The sequence below is a fragment of the Canis lupus genome, chromosome 10 (genome assembly GCF_003254725.2).
Source record: "Canis lupus dingo isolate Sandy chromosome 10, ASM325472v2, whole genome shotgun sequence".
Classification (NCBI taxonomy): Eukaryota; Metazoa; Chordata; class Mammalia; order Carnivora; family Canidae; genus Canis; species Canis lupus.
Genome location: NC_064252.1, coordinates 41,828,525 through 41,852,956, shown reverse-complemented (window position 1 = coordinate 41,852,956; position 24,432 = coordinate 41,828,525). Strand labels below are relative to the sequence as shown.

At 45.3% G+C, this 24,432-nt stretch overlaps 1 protein-coding gene across 3 annotated transcripts in view; it reads left to right on the top strand.

The window, feature by feature from the left end:
• Window positions 1-1,394: 1,394 nt before the first annotated feature.
• IL1R2 (interleukin 1 receptor type 2) overlaps window positions 1,395-24,432 on the top strand; it is a 36,271-nt gene continuing 13,233 nt past the window's right edge. Inside the window, exons 1-3 of one of the 3 annotated variants that reach the window (XM_025463571.3) lie at window positions 1,395-1,553; window positions 18,131-18,258; window positions 19,007-19,271. In XM_025463571.3, coding sequence (XP_025319356.1) covers window positions 1,540-1,553; window positions 18,131-18,258; window positions 19,007-19,271 — 407 coding nt within the window. In that variant the 5' untranslated portion in view covers window positions 1,395-1,539. Of the gene's footprint in view, window positions 1,554-17,690; window positions 17,916-18,130; window positions 18,259-19,006; window positions 19,272-24,432 lie in introns of those variants that run through there. The other 2 variants (XM_035696218.2, XM_035696217.2) reach the window with 2 other exon arrangements.

Genomic DNA, 24,432 nt, shown 5'->3' with positions numbered 1-24,432 from the left:
ATTAATACAGCTCACTCACCTGTGGTCCCCCTAAGTGTCTGGACCTCAATTTACAACCACTTCTAGGTTTTGTCTAGGTCCACCATTTCATTTACTCAATCAGAGCTGTCATTCCCTGGGAGTTTTCTTGCTTGTTAGCCAAAGGATAAAGCTAGGGGCAATGGGCCCTTTTAACTTCGAACTATTTGTTCGGGGTATGAAAGTCCCAAGACCTGTCTATCAACATTTGTCTATCTGCCTTTTCATCTGTAAGAGCCCTACATCTGTGTAAATTAGACAGAAAGTGTCATTAAGGTTAATAAGATGGATTTTAAAGGACATTTGGATAAGTGTTCTTTTCCATCCACCAACGGGGATCCGTATTACACCCCTGCCTACACTATGCAACTCGGCCCAATAAGAGGACGTGGGGACTCAGAGGGTTCATGCTCTGACCCCATGGGATGGTCCTGGCCAAGTTCTTACCCTCTCCCACATGGCTTCCTGTTCATATCAAGGAGGGCACTGGACCCAGGTGGACAGCAGGGGTGGTGAGTCCGGTAGGGGGCAGGCAGGGCTGAGCTTGGTCCTGCATCTGAGGACTTGCAGGGGGTCCCGGTGGGCCCTGCGCAAGCTCCTGAGGCAGATGCAGGTCAGGCTCCCCGCCCTCGGCTCCCTCCTCCCTGACACCTGGCAGCCTGGCCACTGGTGAGGGGGACAGAGGAGCCATCAACATAACCTTTAGGCCTGTCAAGGGGATTAGGAGACATTTATTTCGTGCAGGTGTGACTTAGGACTGAATTTCCATTTCCAGAGGACAAACTATGCAGTTTGGCAAATTCCACAACTTGTTTTTTTTTTTTTTAATTTTTTTTTAAAATTCCACAACTTGTAACAAAGACTTAGAAAGTGGGGCACCTGGGTGGCTCTGTGGTTGAACTTGTGTCTTTGGCTCAGGTGGTGATCCCGGGGTCCTGGGATCGAGTCTTGCATTGAGTTCCCCGCAGGGACCTGCTTCTCCCTCTGCCTGTGTCTCTGCCTCTCTCTCTCTGTGTCTCTCATGAATAAATCAATAAAATCTTCAAAAAAAAAAAGACTTGGAAAGTCATCCCCTTCCTTCACTTAGCCATGAAAGATCATGGAAGCTTCACTTCTCTTCTATCCCGGGAAGGATGCTCCATGGGGGCAAACACCAACTATCCCCAGGCTGAGGACCCGAGGACCTCCTTTGGTGGGACCATGGTCAGCAAAACACACATCGCTTCAAAACAGCCTCTCAGCTGGAAGTACGCAAGTTTTAGCGAGTCAGGGAAACTTACGCACAGTTTCCTCGGCCACTTCCCCATCCGAGTGATCACGCAGGGAGCGCAGGCGAGGGAGCTCCCCTGCGAGGAGGGAGAAGGTGTGTCCACAGCCACTCAGTCAGACTGAGTGACACAAGCCCTATTAGGAAATCCCAGGAGGACGGGGTATAAATCCCTGCCTGGACCTCAGAGTTTCCACTGAAGGTAAAGTCAGGCCTGGCAGACTTCCCCAGGCAAGAAGCAACAAGGTCAAAGAATGCAGGGCTGCAGGTAAGAGGCTTTTGAGAGACAGAGAGAGAGAGAGAGAGAATGAGAGAGAGGGACTGAGAGAGGGAATGAGAGAGGAAATGAGAGAGAGGGAAAGAGGGAATTGGAGAGGGAATGAGAGAGAGGGAATGAGAGAGAGGGAAAGAGAGGGGGAAAGAGGGAAGGAGAGGAAATGAGAGAGAGGGAAAGGGAATTGGAGAGAGGGAATTGGAGAGAGGGAAAGAGAGAGAGGGAATGAGAGAGGGAAAGAGAGAGGGAAAGAGAGAGGGAGAGAGAGGGAATGAGAGAGGGAATGAGAGAGGGAAAGAGAGAGGGAGAGAGAGGGAGAGAGAGGGAATGAGAGAGGGAGAGAGAGGGAATGAGAGAGGGAGAGAGAGGGAATGAGAGAGGGAGAGAGAGGGAATGAGAAGAGAGGGAATGAGAGAGGGAAAGAGAGAGGGAGAGAGGGAATGAGAAGAGAGGGAATGAGAGGGAGGGAAAGGGAATTGAAGAGAGGGAGAGAGGGAAAGAGAATAAGAAGAGAGAGAATGAGAAGAGGGAATGAGAGAGAGAGAATGAGAGAATGAGGGGGAGAGAGAGGGAGAAATCTGGGGGGTCAGGCACTTGGATTCCATTTCAGGATGGAACTTCAGGTGGCTTTCCTGATGTCTCTGGACCTTGGGTCCTTCTCTGGGTGACATTCCTCACTTCTGCGACCTTCGTTTGTATGAAGGTGACCCTGACCTTCTCGGGCTTCAGTTTCTCTGTCACAAAAGGGCTGGATCAGAGGGTTTCTGAGGATCTTCTGTGATTCGAAGCTGCAGACAAAAAAGCTGTGGAATCCAATAAGGAGATCCGTTGCTACAGACAGGTCACCTCAGGAGAGGCTGTGCTTGTGAGGCTTCCACCGAATTTAGAGGCTTTCTTCTTTGGAAGATCAGGGGGTTTTCGAGGATGGCGTGTTTTCTTTTTACAAGTAGGTGTAGCTTTTCTAACACTTGAGCTTTCAGAGCTGACTGGGCGCCAGCGCTCCGGGTTGTCTCAGCCGAGTAGCAAACAGATGGTGGTGACGTGTGAGCCGTGGGCTAAAGGGTCTGTGGTCAAGGCTGCCTTTGCTCCTACTAGCTGTATGAAGTCCCACGTGTGTCCACATCATAACTTTCATTCTTTTTTAAAGATTTTATTTATTTATTCATGAGAGACATAGAGAGAGAGAGAGAGAGGCAGAGACACAGGCAGAGGGAGAAGAGGCTTCGTGTAAGGAGCCTGTTGTGGGACTCGATCCCAGGACCCCGGAATCATGACCTGCACCAAAGGCAGACGCTCAACCACTGAGACACCCAGGCACCCCCCGGGTTATAACTGTCTTTAAAAAATTCTGTTCTATATTCTGGTGGATAAGGAAGGGGTGCCATTTGGATGAGATCATCTACCCAGTGGCCAGCAGGTGGCCAGTTATCGATAGCCAGGAAGTAGTAAACTTACCTTTATCCGTTGCTTCGTTCTTGTGAAATAATAAAACTGGCTACAATTTTTAAAATAAAGTTGCTTTCTGTCCTCAATCATAATGAAATAAATCGCACAGTTTATTTTTAACCTCTCGGTGCCTCAGTGTCCCCATCTGTAGATAGTGAACTCTGCCGAGGAGGACCACAAGGTGGTGGGGAGAGTCAGTGCGGATGAATCCTGTAGGCACTTGGAGTGTAGCCTGGCTCGCTGTGGGTGCGGCCCAAACGGCGCCCTCACTCTTCGGCTTTCTCTCTCTCGAATCCCATCCCCCTTGGAGGCCTTTGCTCCTCATGGGACCCCGGCTCCCTCAGGAGTCCCCTACCTCGTGGCCCCCAGCCCTGCCACTGATGTGGTGTGATCCAGGTCAAGGCTGGTCTCTGTCTGGGTTTCCTCTTCTGCAAACAGGCAGTGGAGGGACTTGACTTTGGGAGCCCCCCCCACAGCGGCTGGCTTCCCCCCAAACTCCTCCTTGCCCTGGCCTGTCTCCCTGAGCTCTGCTGTCCCAAGAGGGCTGGGGGCTCTTTCCCAGCACTCAGTGCCATATTCCCACTGCGCAGCACAGGGAGCCCCTTGTCTCACGGCTCAGTAGTTTTGTCCAGTTCCACCACATTCTCCAGGTTTTGGCTTCTTTGGTTCCCCTGAAAGGGAAGCAGGAAGCTTGGATTGGGTGGGAGCTGCTGTGAGGACCGCTGGCTGCCCGGGAGCACTTCCCAAGCCCTACCAGCAGGTGTCCCCTCAACCTCCCAGCTCCCCACGGGCCTCACACCCCAGCTTCAGACAACGAACCCCTGTGCGAACCCCTGTGCGATCAAGAGACCCTCAGACCCCATCCCCCCTCCACTCCCCCAGGCCAGCAGAGTCAGTGTCACATGAAAACATGACTGACAAGCGTGGGTCATGTGGCTTTGAGTTGTCTTTTTCTTTTTTTTTTTCCTGTTACCGTCACCTGCTGTCCGGTTGGGGGCACGTGGTCACGACAGTGCCTTTGGCCAGGGCTTCTCAAACTTGAGGGAGCACGAGCACCCCTGGGGCTTAGTAAGCACGGACTGCTGGATCCACTGAGATTTCTGATTCAGTACTTGCATGCAGGGTGTCTGAGGACCTGCACCTCTAAGACATTCCCAGGTCATGCTGACGCTGTTGGTCTGGGGACCACACTTTGAGAACCGCTTCCTTAGGTGATAACAAGAAGTTTTACAGCCAGCGGCAAACTGACCAGAGAGTTGTTTCAGGACAAGAACCTTTCGAGGCCATTCTCAAGACCCAACTCACAGAGACCTACTGGGTTGAAATGAGTGTGTGAGGCTGGAGGCCATAAATAGGAGAATTCTGTTTAACAGGTGGACAGGGGTGCCTGGGTGGCTCAGCGGTTGAGCCAGGTGGACAAATAGGTAGAGCAGGAACAATAAGTATCTCAGTATCTGGAACTTGACCTCAGTCTCCTATCAGTTTTGTTCTCCACTCCCGAAGAAACATTACTTAACATAGGAGGGAAGAGGGTGGCAAAGGGCTGCACGGAGATGAAGGGAATATGGAAGGTTCTGTGGTCAGTGTATGGGCCAAACCCAGTGAGGCCATAAGAGAAACAGTGATGGGGTTGTTGATCCTCTAGCATCTCAAGAGTCCCTGCTCCAGTAGTTCCCAGCTGTGGACGAGTGTTAAAATCACCCAGGGGAGCTCTTAAAAAAATCGCTGTACCTGGGACCAGTTACATCATCAACGTTGGGGGCTGGGACCTGGGCATTAGTTTTTATATTTGTATTTATTTATTCATGAGAGACAAAGAGAGAGAGAGAGGTATGGACATAGGCAGAGGGAGAAGCAGGCTCCCTGTGGGAAGCCTGATTTTGGGACTCGATCCCGGAACCCCGGGATCACGACCTGAGCCAAAGGCAGATGCTCAACCACTGAGCCACCCAATCGTCCCTCTGAACATTGGTTTTAAAGCCTTCCAACCAGTGCTGATGTATAACCAAGGCTGAGATCCACTGCCCTACTCCATCTCTTACACTCCTTACTGTCCCACCTTTTATTAACTATTCGGGGACTCCTTTTTTCTCCTTTCAAACCCTGTGTTCTGAATCTGTAATTTATCTGATGAATTTTGGATAAAACGGGCATTTTATTTACCAGTAGCATGAACAGAAATCTGGGAATCTGTATTAAACTCCCTGGAAACGTTTCTGAAATATACTTTGGTGAGAATCTCTGTTTCATCTTAAACATAAATAATTACCTAAACACAAGGAGGTGGATGATTGTGGCGTTTGATTGTAGGTCATAATAGTCCAATCTAAAACTGAACTTGCTATGTGGCTTAGAGATGAAACTTTAGCTTCTGGATGTTAGTTTCACTCACAGGTGACAGGGACAGGGACAGGTGACAGGGACAGGGTAGGGAGCAGAGGTTTTTTGCTCTTGTAAAGGATCTCTGGAAAGTATTCATACCACCTGAATTTTTTATGAAACATCAAGGGGAAATTTAAGACTATGTAATTTCATTAAGGATTTCAAACTTGCGTGTATTCGGGGGCCATTCAAATCTGTGAGGCTGTGAGTGATAAGGCCAGTAGCCAACTGGAATGAGCTTGTCTCTGGGGAAAGACATTCAGCGAAGAGTAACACCAACATTCTGGCTGAATAATGCATACTCACAAGCTGAATTGGCCCAGACCCCAGTTTGGGATTTGTGGACTGGCTTTGACAGCTTCTGATGATATGATCACATACCCGGTGAGCAAATGGGATGAGGGGCAAATCCCGGCCCTCCCACTCTTTTGGATATTTCCTTAGAGGAGTTATTTACCTCCTGTAAGCCCCAATGTCTTCATCGTTTATCTTATACCACAAAGGTAAAGGAATTTTGCAGGCATAATTTAGGACCCTGACCAGCTGACTTGAAGTTAATCAAAAGGAATTTCATCCAGGCTGAGACCAGACATCCAACCCATGGCAGTATGACTAATGAGTGTGTGTTATTCTAAAGTCACTGAGTTTGTGGGATTTCTACACAAATTAATGTGCCTGACACAACCAGGTGGCCACTTTAAATAAAAAGGTCTAGAGGTCAGAGTCAGGAGGTCGGAGAGACATGAAGCAACATCTGATGTTGCTCTATTGGCCTTGAAAAAATAAACGGTCAGGTTGTGGAGCTGACTGTGGAGCAGGAAATGGTGGGTGGTTTCAAGCTGCTGAAAGTAGCCTTGGCTGACAGCCAGCAAGAAAGTGGGGACCCCCGTTTGTACAGTCATAAGGAACTGACTTCTATGAACAGACATTTGGAACAGGACCCTGAGCTCTGGTAGTCTGTTACACCCTCAGAAGAGACTTCATCCAGGCTGAGACCAGACATCCGACCCATGGCAGTATGACTAATGAGTGTGTGTTATTCTAAAGTCACTGAGTTTGTGGGATTTCTACACAGCAATAGAAAAATGAATACGATGTCCTAATTCTTCTGTTTGATTGCTGGGCATAGTGTCCAAGGCCTAGATAACCTAAAACATCTCAGAAACTTGAAACAACATGAGTTTCTTTTTGCTCATGCTGTATCATTGTCATTGGTCAGCTGTGTCAGACTATGATGGCTCGTCATAGCCACTTCAGGACATTTTCAAAAGAGAACTCATGGAGATCATCCATTGGATTGTTTTGACATGGGTGCTAGGGTGGGAAATAGGTATTTCTGGTACTCAGCGGCAGAAGAAACAGACCAACTAGGTGGATCCATGGATGGAAGTGGACCTCAGCTTCCTATCAGGATGACCCGATCATCCTCTGTGGCCACAGTCAATAAACCATGGCTCAGAGAAAGGGGTGCTGGAGGATAGGGTACCAGAAATGAAATGCTCAGGCTTGGAAGTGACCCAAGTCCTTCCTGCTTCCTTTTCATGGCTATAACCAGTCCTGCAGCTATGTCAAACCAAACAGGTACAGAGAAGGGGAATTCTGTGTGTACCCCAAAAGTAGAAGAGCATCAGATATTGGTGAGTGTGAGTCTTTCCACCACAGCATGTTGCGCAGTTGAGTTGGAGTGGCAGGGGAGGAAGTAGGGTTTCAGATTGTTCAGCTTCACCGATCTCTTCTTGGCGCTGGGGCAGGGTGATGGGGCATCGTAACGCTGAGAGCAGCCAGAGGGGGTATGTGTGTGAATGGAACATTCACTCCCAGTCACAGGGGATGCCTTCCCCTGTGGGAGGGCATCTTGGGACTTTTTGGGTCTGTGGAAAAACCAGTAAGTCTGGGCTGTCTTCAGGCTAAATGGTGAGCTTTATGTGGCAAGGGTTTTCCCCACACAGTAGAAGAAAAATTGCTTGGGTTTTCAATTGCTTGTTTTTGCTTGACTTTTATCCACTCTCGTGGGCATGCTGGACACAGGGCTGGAGAAGCCGCCACCTTCTGTGATGCTTAGAGGACAGGCCATTCTGGGTGGGCACATTTTCCACATTTTCCAGAGAGTAGAAGATGATCTTTCAATCCATTAAGAGAAAATCCCCCCGTTTTTGACCACTTAATTTTGGAAGGAGATATTCCTAAACTATATGTAGCATGGTGAAAATTTCTACTCACTGCAAACTGATCCCCAAAAAATGTACCTTTCGTAACATTTCTAAAAGAATTTCCTTTGGTGTTTGAGGTCCCCTTTCATTAGGAAAGGGGAATTTTCTTAAAAAAAAAAAAAGATTTTATTTATTTATTCATGAGAGACACACAGAAGAAGGAGGCAGATACATAGGCAGAAGCAGACTCCCTGCAGGGAGCCTGATGTGGGACTTGATCCCCAGAACCTGGGATCATGACCTGAGCCAAAGGCAGATGCTCAATGACTGAGTGGTGCCCAGGGAAGGGTAATTAAACCTACTAATACCATGTCATCCCCATCTCGCTAGCTCACATCTACCTCTCTTATATTTATTCAATATTTTTGGGGTTAGACTTTCAGAGTTTCTCACCTCATTGCTTTCTTCTAGCTAGGAAGGAGCCTGAAAACAGGGAAGCCATGTCCCCAGGGCATGATGGGGAGGGTGGCAGTCAACCTCTGATGGCCTGGGGCCTTCACTGAATTCCTATGGAGATGTCCTTGGACCTGGCTGGTCCTGAGGTGTCCTGCTGAATCTACTGCTGAGGTCTGCAGCTGGGAGGACCCATGGTCTGATCTTGCAGCTGGGTCAGAGCCACCACAATAGCCAACTTGGGTCCACTGTGCCCCTCAGTAGTTCCACAGGTCCTCTGTGTCTTGCCTTTGGCCACATTTCTCCCTTGGCTTAGACTGGCCATTTGTGCAGGTGATACTCAAAATATTTGATGACCAGCAGGGGACGAGCACCAACCATTTGGAACAGAAGCTGCAGTATCTCAGAGGAGCCCCAGGAAAGGCATGGTAGCAGAGGACAGAGAGTGCAGGGCTTAAGTAAGTGAGATTTACCCCTGGTACAGACATGTTTGCATATTTGGCCACCCTGCTCCTTATGGACTGAATATCCAGCCCCAGGTCAGCTTGTCCTTCATCATAGCAGCACCAGATTAGCCCAGATCTCAGTTTACCTCCCATTCTCCACTGGAACCTTGGGAAATACCTGCATTTCTTGCCCATCAGTGAGAAACTCAGGCTAGCAGGTCTTCTGTCTCTTTGCACTTGGGTTTTGAACTCAGGTTTGAGAGCGGGCCAATATGCCTACTTCCTCTTGTGGTTTCTTTCCTTTTACCCTGGAACCCCTGGAGCCCTTTCTTTTACTTCCCCTTCCTACCAGGAAGGAACACATCGCACGCACTTCCTTCCCTCCTTTCTGAGGGGGACTTTGTGCTTCCCTTTTCTTTGGGCCATAGTGGCAGAAGTGGAGACAGCAAGAAGAGAAATACACTGGAAAGTAAATTAAAATGTTATTCCCATTGCATATGTTATGCACTGTCCCATCCTAGAAAAGAGGATTCTGAACAAAATTTATTTTTTATTTTTTTCCTGAACAAAATTTAGATTGTTCTTTGTGATTCAGGGAAATCATTGTGAACATCAACTGTTTTGTGCTGTAACACCCCATACCCTCAGTTGGGCATGGGGAGGTGGAGGGGACCATTGATGTCTGTTCTTAATGGCTCCTGATTGCTGTACTCCTTGGTTCTTGCACTGTCTTGATGTGTTTCTTTTCTCCCCCCCCCCCACATCTATCTTAATGCCCTTCTGTCTCCTGTGTTAATGGGCCATCAGCTGCCATCAACTGGCTCTCCCTTCCTACGTGTTCTCTTCTGCTAGCCCAGTACGTCTTTCTAGTTTGCTATCTCTAATTTGCTTTTGATTAAGCCTTCTGGTCACATGTTGCTGCATAACAAAGTGCCCCAGAATTTAGCAGCTGATAACAAACATTTTATTATAACTCGCATATCCTGTAGGGCATGAATTTGGGAGGGGCTCAGCTAGGTGATTCTTCTGCTCCACATGGTTTGAGTTCAAACAATGATATTCAGCTAGTGAATGGACTCTTCTGGGGAGTCCAAGATGGCTTTACTTACATGGCTGATGCCTTTAAGGGGATGCCTGTGAGGCCAGCTATAGCTGGAATTGTGAATCGGACTCCCTACATGTGGCCTCCCTTGAGAGGTGGTCTCCGGGTGGTTGGACAGCTTACATGGTGGTTGGCTTTTCCCAGAGCAAGCATTCCAAGGATGCCAGGTGGAAGCATTCACAATCAAAAGCTGGCCCACATTCAAGGGAGGTGAGTTGGCCTCCACATTTTGATGACATAGCAGCACAGTCACATCATAGAAGACCACATAAGATGGGTTATAAGGTTGTGGCCATCCTTAGAAAGTATAATTGCCACTCTAAGAAGCTACAACACTCATATACATGGAGAAAGAGATGCTGCAAGATTGCTGCAAAGTTTTTTCTCTGAGTAAAATATACATGTGTTTGTGCCAGGATCTTATTGGCTCTCTTTCAACTGTTAAGCTCTTTTTGTCCTTTTTTTTTTTTTGATTGTAGAAGACTTTGGGAATTTATTTTATTTATTTTTTTCTTTCATGAGAGACACACAGAGAGAGGCAGAGACACAGGCAGAGTGAGAAGCAGGCTCCCCATGGGGAGCCCGATACAGGACTCGATCCCAGGACCTTGGGATCACACCCTGAGCTGAAGGTAGACACTCAACCACTGAGTCACCCAGGCATCCTCAGATCTTTTTGTCCTTGTTTCTTCTGTCCACATTATATTTCAGATGGACAAGTTTTCTGGATGACTGAGAATTCAAATATCTGAGGTATTTACTACATACACTGATTACAAGAGGTTGAAAGCCACAGTCAGCTTAAAAGATGCGCTTTGTGTCCCATGCCAGCACAGAGTGCTCAGCTACTAGGGGAACTCAGAAGTCTTGAGTCTTGGCATTGTTATTTGCTGGCTTTGGGACTCATGCAAGCGAGTTGATGAGATTTGGTTGTTATCTGATGAAGGCCCTGACTTGGTGCTTTAGAAATTGAAGCTGTGCCCAGGGCTGAAGCCTAAGTGTGGATCCAGACTGATTTAAAACCCTCAGGTTTTCCAGTTGTTGGGAGGAACCTGGGAGCTCTCAGCAAGCAGCTCAGTCTTTGCATTTATTTTAGAGATGAAGAAACTGACCCAGATTGGGTAAATCGCTTCGTGGCTTGCCTAAGATCACATAGCTAGTTAATGGTAGAGTGAATCCAGCTTCCAGGAATCCAGCTTCAATCTCCTGCTCTCTGTGCTTAAAGACTCTACCACTAAGATGTCAGTCTGAATGAAAGGATCAGAATTCCATGGTAGGCCTTGAATGCATGTACTCGTGTTTTTATGATCGTATGTTTACACGATACATACACTTCTATAATATGGATTTAGGCATCAGGCTTATTGATTCCATTAGGTAAAGTTGAACACCTTTCTAATATAGTAATTGGTATTAGGTGAGTTATTGATTATGATACCAAACGTTCTCAGGCTGTGGGATGGACCTGTAGCAGGAGCTGGGAAGAATGTAGAAGGTGGAAGCTCTGACTCCTCACTCAGTTGTGTCAATTCTGTGCTCTTGAGAAAGTTAATCAACTCCTGAGTTTTGGGGTCTGCTTCTGCAAAATGCTGATGAGAGCCACCACTTGTTGAGTGCTTTCTCTTTGCCAGCTCTGTGCTGACCTCTCTACATATCACATGCCATCTGCCCCTTCTTTTTTTTTTTTTTAAGATTTTATTTATTTATTCATGAGAGACACACACACCGAGAGAGAGAGAGAGAGAGAGAGAGAGAGAGACAGGCAGAGAGAGAAGCAGGTTCCACACAGGGAGCCTGATGTGGGACTCGATCCAGGGACTCCAGTATCATGCCCTGGGTGGAAGGCAGGCACTAAACCGCTGAGCCATCCAGGGATCCCGCCATCTGCCCCTTCTGCGCAACATGCCAGGCTACAGGCATTTCGCAGATTAGTAAGCTGAGCCTCTCAGAAGCAGTATGATCTACCCCCTGGCACCAAACCATCCAGCTGGCATACCAGGAAGGCAGGACTCACACTTGTTCTATCAGACTCTCAAGACCATGTGTTGTCCACAGTGTTCTCCTGTATAGACTCCCTAACTTTCAGGACTACTTTGAGATGCAGATAGACTTCTGAGCTGCCTCCTAGGGTGGAATCTGACCAATGAATGGAGCTTAGGGGAAGGCAAATTTGCCTTTTGAACTGTCAGAGGTATCTGATCAAGTGTACTTCCCAAGACTGGAAGTGTCCATCTAATGGGGTAAACTTGGCTACCTATGGAGGATGTTGGGTCTGGGAAGACTGTTAGGGTGGGCTGCTAAGCATAATGGCTTCTGGAGCCCCCTCTAGCTCCAGGTTCTGGTGCTTCTACAAAGCAGAGAATGAGTACCAAGGCTGAAGATTGTGTTGACTCATGTTTGCATTCCACTCCATCATTGCATTAGCTCTGTGGCCTTGGGTAAATTACTTAACAAATCTGAATCTATTTCCATTGCTTCCTGTTTATAATGGGGATGATGCAGTCTGCCAGACTCATCAGTTTTACCTTCTAGAATTGCCTAGAGCAAAAAATTCCTCTTCTAAAAATAGCAGGGTGAGAGAATTTGAAGCCTAGTGGATTCATACTGTGGGTGCTGAGGGCGTCATGGATGGAGCTGCCATATCAGTCATTTTGCAGGAGAATGGCAATTATTCTGAGCTAGAGGAGTGGTCTTGTCAGGAGCTAGCCTGTGAGAGGGCCTGATTCAGGAAGAAGGTGAATGAAATGTCTTTGGTTGATGGTCCAGCCTGTTGGGGGCTCTGAATGGTTCACCCTTACTGGGAATGCAAAACACGAACAGAGGATTCAAATGAGTGAGGAGATGAGTTGGGTTGATTTACTGGGGCAGAAGTTGGCCAAAAGGTTTGACAGCAAAAGGGTGCTTTTAGGGAGATACCTGTTGGCAGAGAGTGAAATAGCATTGTAGCCCTTAGTGGAGTCAAGTCTTAGCTTCTCTAGGTTTTCCCTTTGAGATTCAGTTCATTGTGGCCCAAAGATGGGTCTTCCAGGGGTATGGCTTCCAGGAAACAATTCTGTCTCTCTAGGCCCCACCAAGGCCAAAGCCATTGAGGTGTTCTCATTTTGACTTGGCCATGCAGACCAGAGATAGTCCCACCCTGCTGCACTGAATTCCCTCAATTCTGGGGTGTGTATGTGTGTGGTGGGGAAACTAGCTTCTCTCTTTTCTGTGGAACCAAAAATAATCTGTGGCCAACCCATTTGCTTTGAGCCAGTATGCTTTCAAAAAAAAAATGCCTCAAACCAGGTATATTTCTCTGCCTCTGAAACTAGAGGCAGAGAAATTTAGACTTCTCTATCATCTATCTATCTATCTATCTATCTATCTATCTATCTATCTATCTATCTATTTATTTTTCCTTATTCCCCAAACTCTTCACATTCTGTGTTTTCCAGAGATTTAGTTAAAAAATACTTCTTATTTTACTTCTGCCTTGAATTTTAAAAAATTTCCAAGCTTAACTTTGATGCAAATATTTGTTTTCCCATGGGTGACAAAAGATTTTGTACCACATGCCTGCCACAACATGTGTCGGTTTTTGGGAATTTATTTTACAAACTGGAGTGACTAAATGGTATGCGTTGGGCCTGATAACTATTTGGCTTCATTAATATTCAAGATCTGTCACCTTTGTTTTGCTTTTTTGGATGACTGTACCTCCTGACTCATAGATGGACAGTTGCCTAAAAACGTCTGGGAACAACTTAAAGATAAGTTTAATCTTCTCACTGAATTCAGAGATATATTAAAATGTACTATAGAGTGAGATGAATCATTTCAAATGCCTGAAGATTTATCTCTGGAGCTATCATTTACTTGTAATTTCTTCTTAGTCTGCTAAAAAATGTATTCCTACATGCATTCTAAAGTCTTTAGGGGTGATGACTGGGTGACAGGCACTGAGGAGGGCACTTGAGGGGATGAGCACAGGGGTTATACTATATGTTGGTAAATTGAATTTATTTATTTATTTATTTTTAAGATTTTATTTATTTATTTATGAGAGAAACACACACAGAGAAGCAGAGATATAGGCAGAGGAAGAGAAGTAGGCTCCATGCAGGGAGCCCAATGTGGGACTTGATCCTGGATACTGGGATCACGCCTTGAGCCAAAGGCAAATGCTCAAGTGCTGCGCCACAGCAGGTATCCCTGGCAAATTGAATTTAAACTTAAAAAATACTGAAAAAAAGCTTTTGGGGTGAAGTTTGAGGATGTTTGCAACTTTTCTGTGTTCAGGGGAAAAATATGTATATGTATATATATGTGTGTGTGCACATATTATATACATGGAGAGAGACAGAGAGAAAGGAAATAAAGCCAAATATTAATAATTGATGAATGTAAGTGAAATACATGCTGGTGTAATACCATTCTTTCACCTTTTTAGTCCATTGAAACTTTTCAAAATTAAATGAAAAGGTGAAGCAAACAGCTACATACTCGTAGGCTGTGTGTACCGTCCGCGACCAGGAGGCTGACCCTGTGGAGCTGGACTCAGTGTGGTGCCACTAGTTCTTTCCACTTACTGTATTCTTTTTCCTTCCTTGAACTCTTCACACATTGTTGGTCATTTTCTTTTGTCTGGCCATGTTTTTCATCTCTTTCTTCTGTTTTTGGACATTGGGTATAGTATGGTTGTGTGACCCCTTTCCCCCCAAAAAATTATCAGTCAAATTCTTGGAACCAGCAGCCTTTAAAATTTCTTTCTGCCAGTAAGAAGGTCAACTTAGATTGAAGCAGAAATGTCAAATTGTCTGTCATTTAAAGACACATTGAAAGAAAGTAGGGCAGGAGAGGAATGTTTTGCTGCAAACCTCTGCAGAACGAATTCTTTTTCCTTTGGGCCTGCCAGAGACTTACTGTTTCCCACACTCCAGCGATTTTGATTCCAGCCTTTTCCTGAGGTTTTGATTATTGAAAATGATCACTACTATGTGTTTGTGATTTAATTGCCTGAAGCCACTTCCTGAAGAGGTCACAGTAAAGCAGTTGTTTTGCCCAAGTCCTCAGAAGGAAACCAACACAATTCCCTTGGCTGAAGAGGTCCCCAAAGGGTGGGGTTGGAGGGGGGACAAGTGGGGCAGCTGGGGAATAGCCTTTGCTTGAGGAGGACAAGATTGTAGGATTTCGTTCCACTGGAATGGGGTCCTTGTTGAAACATCTCTACTTCTCACCCTGACCACATGTGTGATTTTGAGAAGAGGGTTTCCAGGTGCTTTCAACACCTGAAAGAGAAAGTGAGTGGACTAGATTTCTCTAGGACCCTTCCTGCTCCATAGCTCTGTGAATCCTCAGCTCACAACTGCTCCTGGATGGACACAGCCTGACTCTGTGCTATAAAAGTAATGCTAAGCTTGGTTACAAACCACAGAATTCAAGGCTAAGTCTGCACCTGTCTTGGGGGTAGAGGAGTGCGGTCATCCTAAAGGAGGCTACTCAGTTCCTCCTGCCTTTAAGTTGAAGTGACTTTTTTTTTTTTTTTTAGGATTTTATTTATTTATTCATGAGACACAGGAGAGAGAGAGAGAGAGGCAGAGACACAGGCAGAGGGAGAAGCAGGCTCCACGCAGGGAGCCCAATGTGGGGGACTCGATCCCGTGTCTCCAGGATCAGGCCCTGGGCCCAAGGTGGCGCTAAACTGCTGAGCCACCTGGGCTGCCCTTGAAATGACTTTTAATGTCAATCTGCAGAAACTGTTTGAAACTGTCGAGTAACAGAAAGAGGACTAGTGACAGCCCTATCTGGTCGCTCCTTCCCTTAGGGTCCTTTTTATAAACTTTGGAAAGTTTGCATATTGGGATTAGGTTTGGCTGTGCATGGCAGGAAGCCTAAACATGTTAAAAAAAAAAGAAGAAGAAAGAAAAAAGAAAAGAAAAGAAAAAAAAAGAAAAGAAAAGAAAAGGAAAAGATAGTTTAGGGTGGGAGAGCAGCTCCACGAAGTGGAGCCACCAGGGTCTCATGCTCCTGTCCTGCTGTCCCAGCCCTGTCAGCAACTGGTCTGCGCCTTGTGGCCCAACATGGTGGCTACAACCCACCACCACACCCCTACTGAGCCAGCAGGAAGGAAGACCTGGGGAGACTCGGAAGCCATTGGAGGAGACTTTGAAGTCGACTTCCCAGGAGGACCCCACATTTCCACTTACATTTTATTGGCCTAAATTCTGTCACGTGGCAGCTTCTGGTAGCAAGGGAGGATGGGAAATATAGTCTTTGTGTGGGCCAGTGATGGGTCTCCCTGAGTCGGGTCCTATAATTGGCGAAGCTGGGAGGACAGATATTAGAGGACACTTAACAGCATCCGTCATGGAGACTCGATTTTTGAAGAGTAAGGGCTACGGAATCAGTAGTCTTGGGTTTGAACTTCAATTCCTGCTTCCTAGCTGTAAGATTTTAGTCAAGCTACATAACCTCCCTCATCTATTATATGATCTGCCAAAGTGGCATGATATTCCCATCACAGGGGTAAAATGAGAGAATAGATGCTCAGGATTCAGCTCAGTAGCTGTCACTATTACACCCATCCTTGTGTCACTAGCTTTAACTTCATTCACGTATTTGGATATGTGGTATTGGTTACACATGTGTGATTGATTCCAACTTCTTTCATATCCTTTCTAGAGAACCAGTGAGTCTGGCTGGGACTGGTACGCTTGGGGAGGCGAGAAGCTAATGTGTGTGTGGAGCCCAAAGCTGCTTCGCCAATGTTGATGTGACCTTTATGCTAACCAGGTGGCCTGATTAACCTGAGGCTGGGGTTAGTGGTTAAAATGACAGGAAATGTTTGTGTTTCAGAAACATGTAAAGGTTAGGATGATGCAGGAGTGGGAAGAGTTTAGGGGAAACAGCCCTGGGCAGATACCCCGCTAAGGGGAAAATCTCAGGTCCTGGCTCCTCATCACTAGAGGAGGAGTTCAGACTGCAACTCTGAGTGCACGCCTTCTGATGAGAGAGGGTTTCTAGCGTGCAACGGTTATTTCCTTGGTTTGCCAGCCCTGCCCTGGCCACTTAAGGGCCATCTGGGTTTACTGTGAGACATTCAGAATGATATATGTTCTAGAACAGGGAACAAGTTAAGCTTTAAGGAAATGGGGTAGGAGTGGTGGTAAGCAATTTTTTTTTTTTTTTAAATCTGCATTCACTCATCTCTTTAAACTCTCTGCTAGGTTTCTGATCATAAATATTCCCTGGTACTTTCTGGGACTGGGTATCTTGCAGGCCTTGAGGGCTATGAATAAGACCAAGCCTCTGTTCTCAAGGCTGTCCCCACCCATGGGGAGCCAGACAAGAAACAGGTGTGGTAGGCCACACTGGTGGCACCTTTGGCCACGTGACTAGTTAAGGCCAATAGAATGTGGGGCAGACAAGCGTCAGCTAGTTCTGAGCAAGGCCTTGAGTGCCCTTGCCCACATTGCTTGTGTTTTTGCCATCACAGAAGATCATCTCCTAGGAAGTCGTAGGTCCAAGGAGGATGAGGGACACATGGAGCTGACTTAGATCCCACCCAAAGGGTGGAGCCAAGCCTAACCCAGGGCGATCTAGGTTAGCCAACCCCATCTGATCCACAGACTTGTGAGCCAGAATCCTTTTACACCATTGGTGTGATTGCCTGGCGATTGTTTCACGCATTTCAGTTTTGAGGTGGATTGTTGGCAGTACTGTTGTGGCAATGGTGAGCCAACACAACAGGTAATAACGATACAGTGTGAGAATTGCAGGGAGGTACAGAAGTGTCTGGTGCTCCGGTCTCGGGGAGGCATATGGGGAGGAGTGTTTCATGAGCTTGTGTAAGTTATTCACTATTTGGACCTTATTTCACTTTTCCCCCAGGATACTCTAGACCAGGTAGTTGGTGGTATATCTAACCCATCCGTGTATGTCGGAGTGGTATGTAAAGTAAGAGCTGATCCATAAAGACAATAGGAAAAAGTTCACCAACAAGTAAAATATGAGGACCTTTTGACTTCTAGTGATTAATTCACTCATTCATTCAACAAATAGAAGTTAGGGCTATAGCTTGTAAATAAAATAAAGTAGGATCTTTGAGCCCATGAGCTGACATTCCAGAGGGAGGAGACACCGTGGATGATGTATGCCACAGAGAGCAATACAGCAGGAAAGGAAAATGTGGAGCATGGAGGCAGAAGGGTGGTGCAGTTTTACACAGGAAGGTCAGGGGAAGACCTCACCACAGTGATGCTTGAGTAAAGACCTGAAGGAGGACAGAACCTGAGCAGTGGCCGTGGCTGAGGCATTCTCCTGTGGGGCAGGGAACATTAAGACACACTTCGGGAGAGAGAGACACTGAGGATATGGAAAATCTATTCCAAGACACCTTGTAAGTGCTCTGGGGATTTGGTATTAGGTGTGCTCAGTGAATATAGCTATTCTTGGAGAAACTCCAAAACTTCTGCATTTTCTTGTCCAAAAAATCTGGGCAAATAGGTTTCTAACACCAGGAGAAGCCTCCAGAACCTGCTGCTGGACCATCTTCAAGGAGTTCACTCTCTGGCTGTGTGTGGCTCCTGCTGACCCCTCTGTCTCCTCCTATAGGCTACAGAGTGCTGGATCTGAGATCTCCATCTCCCGTGTCCTCCGGAAGTTGCCAGAAACAATGTTTATCTTGTACATGTTGATAATGGGTGTTTCAGCCTTCACCATTCAGCCTGAGGAACACCCAGGTAAGAACTGAGTCCTTCAGCTGAAGAGGGCTTGCCTGCAGCGTCTCTGGGGAGAGCAGTCATTTATCCGTGAAGTTTGCTGTTTTTGAAAAACGAGGTGGGACAGAGCCTTCCTCCTGCCCATCTCCTCCATTGCACGGTGCTTGTTCTGGGCATCAATCATTCCTGCCCAAGAGTGGGCCAAGGAAGCGGTGCTTCTGGATTTTAACCACATGTACTGTCACAACTAAGCTCTTTTTCTATTTGAACTCAGTCAAAATCTACTTTTATTTATTTATTTATTTTTTTAAAAAGATTTTATTTATTTATTCATGAGAGACACAGAGAGAGGCAGAGACACAGGCAGAGGGAGAAGCAGGCTCCACGCAGGGAGCCCGATGTGGGACTCGAACCCGGGTCTCCAGGATCACGCCCTGGGCTGAAGGCGGCGCTAAACTCCTGAGCCACTTGGGCTGCCCGAGATCTACTTTTAATGTTAATGGTCAACAAGTAAAAAAATACAACCAAACTTTTGAATCATTTTTTTTTGTCACCACGTGAACCGGATTTAACTTTTCCCACAAAATTTAAATTGGAATTGATAGAAGCCCTAAAGTTGTTTTTGAGAGTTTTGAAATCATGATAACAGGAGGGGTTAATGGGGTCCCCAGGATATAGGCCACTTGTTAGGGGCACGTGGCTTCTTCAGATGCGCCCATCGAAGAGGTTTAGGCCTCAAAGCCTTGACTGTGGTCTCCCTGTCCTTTAGGGGCTGCAGAAAACTGCCAGTTTCGTGGCAAGTATTTCAAAACTGACTTCAGGGTGGAAGGGGAGCCTGTGGTCCTGAGGTGCCCCCAGGTTCAGCCCTGGTTGTGGACATCCGTCAGCCCCCACACCAGCCTGGCGTGGCGTAAAAACGATTCTGCTAGAATGGTCCCAGGGAAAGAAGAGACGAGAATGTGGGTCCAGGATGGTGCTCTCTGGATCTTGCCAGCCTTGCAGGAGGACTCTGGCACCTACATCTGCACTGCCAGGTAAGCCCCCGCCACCCTGGGGACTAGGGTAGGGAGAGGATCTCCTTCCAGAAGGGGCTTCTACACAGTTCTTTAGTGATGCCCTGGATTTCAAAGTCCAGTGTAGAGGTGAGGATCTACCTTTTGTGCTCTTCACCTTACCTGAATACGTCCTACCGGAGAGCCTTCCCCAGATGCCTCTGGGGCTCTTTCTCTCTCTTCATTTAAGCCTTTGCTCAAATGTCACCTCTTTGGAGAGGACTTCCCTGGCCACCTTACCTGAAACAGGACTCTTGACACGCTCTCTCTTTCCCCTGCTGGTAATTTTGTTCACCTGACACACCGTGTGTTTACCTAGTTAACATTTGTCTAAACCATTAGAATGTCAACTCCAGGATGACAGGGACTTGATGCATTTTGTTCATGTCTGTGTCCACGTGGACAGAAGATATCAATGTAGAACAACTGAATGAGGCTTTAGGAATGAGTTCATCCAACTGCTTATTGTGCGTGTGAGGGGGCCAATCTCACTTACAAGGGCTCCTAGGCAGTGGGTGTGGAGATGCGAACCCACAGCTCCTGATGTGGGGTGTGACCCCCTTCCTCTTTGTCCTGTTGCTTTTTTCGAAAAAAAAAATTGTGGTAACATATGCATAATATAAGATACCATTTTATCCCTTTTTCTGAAAATGTGCAATTTAGGGCATTAAGCCATTCACGTTGCTGTGCAACTGTTACCACCGTCCATCTCCAGAACTCTTCATCCTCTCACACCATAGCTCTGTGCCCATTAAACCACAAACCCCTCATCCCCCCTGCCGCCAGGTCCTGGCAGCCCCCATCTGCTTTCTGTCTCTGCAAATTTGACTGCTCTAAATACCTCATTGGAGTGGAGTCAGACAGTATTTGTCCTTTTGGGACTGGCTGAGCACAGTGTCTTTAAGGGTCATGCATATTGTGGTGTGTATCAGAATTTCCTTCCTTGGGGTGCCTGGGTGGCTCAATGGTTGACTGAGCGCCTGCCTTCGGCTTGGGTCATGATCCTAAGGTCCTGGGATTGAGTCCTGCATTGGGGTCCCCACAGGGAGCCTGCTTCTCCTTCTGCCTGTGTCTTTGCCTCTCTCTCTGTGTCTCTCATGAATAAATAAAATCTTTGAAAAAGCGTTTCTTTCCTTTTTAAGGCTGAATAATATTCCATTGCATAAACAGACCGCATTTTGGTTATCCATTTATTTGTCAATGGACAATCTCTGCCTTTTGGCTGTTGTGAGTAATGCTGCTCTGAACATAGGTGTACAAGGATCTATCTGAGTCTCTGCTCTTAATTCTTTTTGGTATAAACCCAGGAGAGATTGGTGGATCATAAGGTAATTCTATGTTCAATTTTTTGAGGAACCATCATAACGTTTGGCACAGTGGCTGTTCCATTTTACATCCTCATCAGCAATGTACATGGGTTCCAGTTTCTCCGTATCTTCACCAACACTTACTATTTTCTGGGTTTTTCATGGAGAGGGATAATAGCCACGCTAATGAGCATGAAGTGATATATTATTATGGTTTTGATTTGCATTTCCCTAATGATTAGTTATGCTGAGCATCTTTCCATGCCTTTTTATGGCTAAATGTCTATTCAAGTCCTTTGTCTATTTTTAATTTTTAATTTTTATTTTTTTGTCTTAATCTTTTTAATTTCTTTTAAAAATTGTAGGATAATTAACATGCAGTGTTATGTTAGTTTCAGGTACATAGTATAATGATTCGATAGTTCTATATACATCTCAGTTCTCATCCCTGAGTACAATCTTAATCCCCTTCCTCTATTTCTCCCACCTCCCCTCTGGCAACCACCAGTTTGTTCTTTGTGTTTAAGAATCTTTTTGTTTCTTTGTCTCTTTTTTTCTTTGTTTGTTCTCTGTTTTATTTCTTAAATTCCAACTGTGAGTGAAATCATATGGTTTTTGTTTTTCTCTAATTGACTTGTTTCACTTAGTATAATACCCTCTAGATTTATCCATTCATGTCATTGTAAAAGATCTCACTCTTTTTTATGGCTGAGTCATATTCCAGTGTGTGTGTGTGTGTGTGTGTGTGTGTGTGTGTGTGACTTCCTTACCCATTCTTTAATCGAATTATTTCTGAATTGTAGGAATTCTTTATATACTGATTGCTTTCCAGATATGATTTACAACTATTTTCTCCCATGCCACAGGTTGCCATTTTACTCTTTTGATAATGTCCTTTGATGTGCAAAGGTTTTTAATTTTGATAAAGTTCACTTATTTATTTTTTCTTTGGTGGCCTGTGCTTTGATGTCCTATCCAAAGAATCATTGCTATATCTAATACATCATTAGATATTTTGCCTCATGTTTTAATCTAATAGTCTTTCGAGTTTTAGCTTTTATGTTTAGGTCTTTAATCCATTTTGAGTTAAAGTTAATATATATACATATACATATATATATATGTATATGTATATATATATGGGTATATACATATAGAGGGTAATGGTCCCAACTTCATTCTCTTGCAAGTGGCTATCCACTTTTCCTGACACCTTTGATTGAAAAGACCATTCCTCATTGAATGGTCTTGGAAAAGCTTGCTGCTTCATGCAGAAGGAAGTTGTAAGGGTGGTTAGTTTTGGTGCTCTTAAACATTTCCTTGCTAAGTTCTCCTGAAAGGACCAGAGCATATTGGTTGGGAACAGTCTTCTCCCCTGTGTCCTTCCCACTCCTTTTATCAGCCAGCTTTAGGATCTCTCTCCATCTGTTTGATTTAGGAGACACTGTACCTGTGATTATTTTCACTTAGGAAGAGAATCAAAGAAAGCACATTTATAGCACAAAGGAATTACTGGAGAATGGGAGAATTTCAAACAACATCAGCCCCAGTCCCAGATGGGGTGTGTGTGTGTGTGTGTGTGTGTTCAATCAATGAACTCTGATTGTCAGTGAACCCTGCCTAGGAAATAGACAAGTCTCTTATTTCTGTATCAGGGAAATGTGGATGTCTGATTTTACAATAGCTATAAATGGATGGTTTTTCTTTCTTTCTAGTGTAGAAAATGCCAATGTGTTTTCCTGCAGAGTGCTACCAGGAAACTTCATAGTGTGGTAGAAAAAGAATGGAATTGGGAATTAGAATTGTGTGAGCATGAATCCTAGCCCTCTCATTTTCTAGCTGGTAGAACCTTTGTCTTGTGATTTGGTATTTATGGGTTTCAGCTTTCTCCTCTGTAGAGGGATTTGTTGGGAGAGTCTTGTGGAATTGCAGCATGTGAAGCATCTAGTTATGGGGAGCACCATAGAAGATGGTGCATATATACATAGGAATGCCTTTTCTTTCCCAAAGGCAAGATGTATTGAGTACTGAAGTGATAATATGCAAAAATCAAGGAGATATGAGCTGAGTCCTGTTCATTTAAAGTTTGTTTTTATATTTGATTTAATTAACTATACAGGTGCCCCTGGGTGGCACAGTTGGCTAAGTGTTCTACTCTGGATTTCTGCTCAGGTTGTGATCTCAGGGTTGTGAGATTGAGCCCCTGTTGGACTCCATGCTCAATGTGGAGTCTGCTTGAGATTCTCTCTCCTTCTACCCTTTTCTGTTCATTCTCTCTCGCTCTCTCAAATAAATAATCTTAAAAAAATAAAAAAAAATTGTACCTAATACCCTTATTTTCTTTTTTAAAAAAGATTTATTTATTTTAGAGGGGAGGGGCAGAAGGAGAGAAAGAATCTTGAACATACTTGCTGCTGAGCATGAAGCCCAAGGAAGGGCTCCATCTCATGACCCTGAGATCATGACCTGAGCGAAATGAAGAGTTAGACTCAACTGACTGAGCCACCCAGGCATCCATTTGTTTTCTATTCTTATAGAAATGAAGAAATCTGAGATTGAGAGGGCAGCAGAAATCCCAGTGTGGGTCAAACTTTCTTAGCATGTGACAGAGTCTACCTGGCTGATCTCTAGAACTCTATTCCAGGTCTAAAATTGGAGTTCCAGTGGAATGAGACTTGCCAAGTCGTTGCCATAATACTCTTTGTCATTTACAGTCATAGGCCAGGAAACAGCCCTGTTCTTGTGATTTTTGTATAATCTTTTGATCTAGAAACCACTTAGCCTTTCTTTCTGTCAACCAGGGTGGGCAAGTTATGCAACTAAATCAAACAGCTCCCAAATCTCAGTGACTTAAAACCACAAAGGCTTATTTATCATACATGCAGCAAGACTACAAGCCCATGATGTGTTGGCGGCCAATCAGGGTCCAAAACTGAAGGAGCCGCCATTATCTCAAATGTTGTTGGTGCCATACTGGAAGGAGACTTGCTCTAGAGTATCTTGGATGGCTTTTAAAACTTTGGTGTGGAAGTGACACACATACATCTCATTGACTAGAAAGAGTCATATAATTGCACCCACCCACAGTGGGGCTACGATGTGTAATTCAATTGTATGCTCAGGATAGGGAAACTGGACATACTTGGTGAACAGCACTAATGATCACCATCCTTTGCTGTGGGGATGCCACACTATTTGGAGAATGTGAGTGGTGATTAAATTATACCCCCCTCATCATTCTTTTGAGTTATTTTCATGGACTGTCTTGCCCATGGGGAATTACCAGATCGAAAACGTGAATAGGTTTGTAACTCTCGATATGTGTAGTAAGTTTGGTTTCCGGAGATATTGCCCTAATTTACGGGTTTTCCCGGAGCTTTACTGGCCTTCTAACCTTGGTTTGACCTCTTAGTAGCTCTACAGCCTTAGGAAATGACTTAATTTCTGTATGCCTAATTTTCCTCATCGAAAAATGATGATTCCTACTGCTTAGGGTTGGAGAATGAATAAAATAACACATGTAGAGCATCCAACACAGGGCCTGGCATGCACTTCTTCCAGCTGCTGGGATGATGATTTTCAAGTGTGTACTGTCCTTTAGACAGTCCTCATGTGAAGCTCTTTGACTTACAGTGAGATTATGTATTTTTCAAGGTGATGGTTAATTTTCTGCATTTCTTTGTGCATAAAATGTTCATCTTTTTCCTTTTTTTAACCAGACAAGAAATATAATATAGATATTGGATTTTATCTTTGAATTAATTCTTTTTAATTTCAAGGGCAAGCTTTTATCAGTTCCTTTTGTCATATCCATTTTTCATATTTTGTTCCTTCCT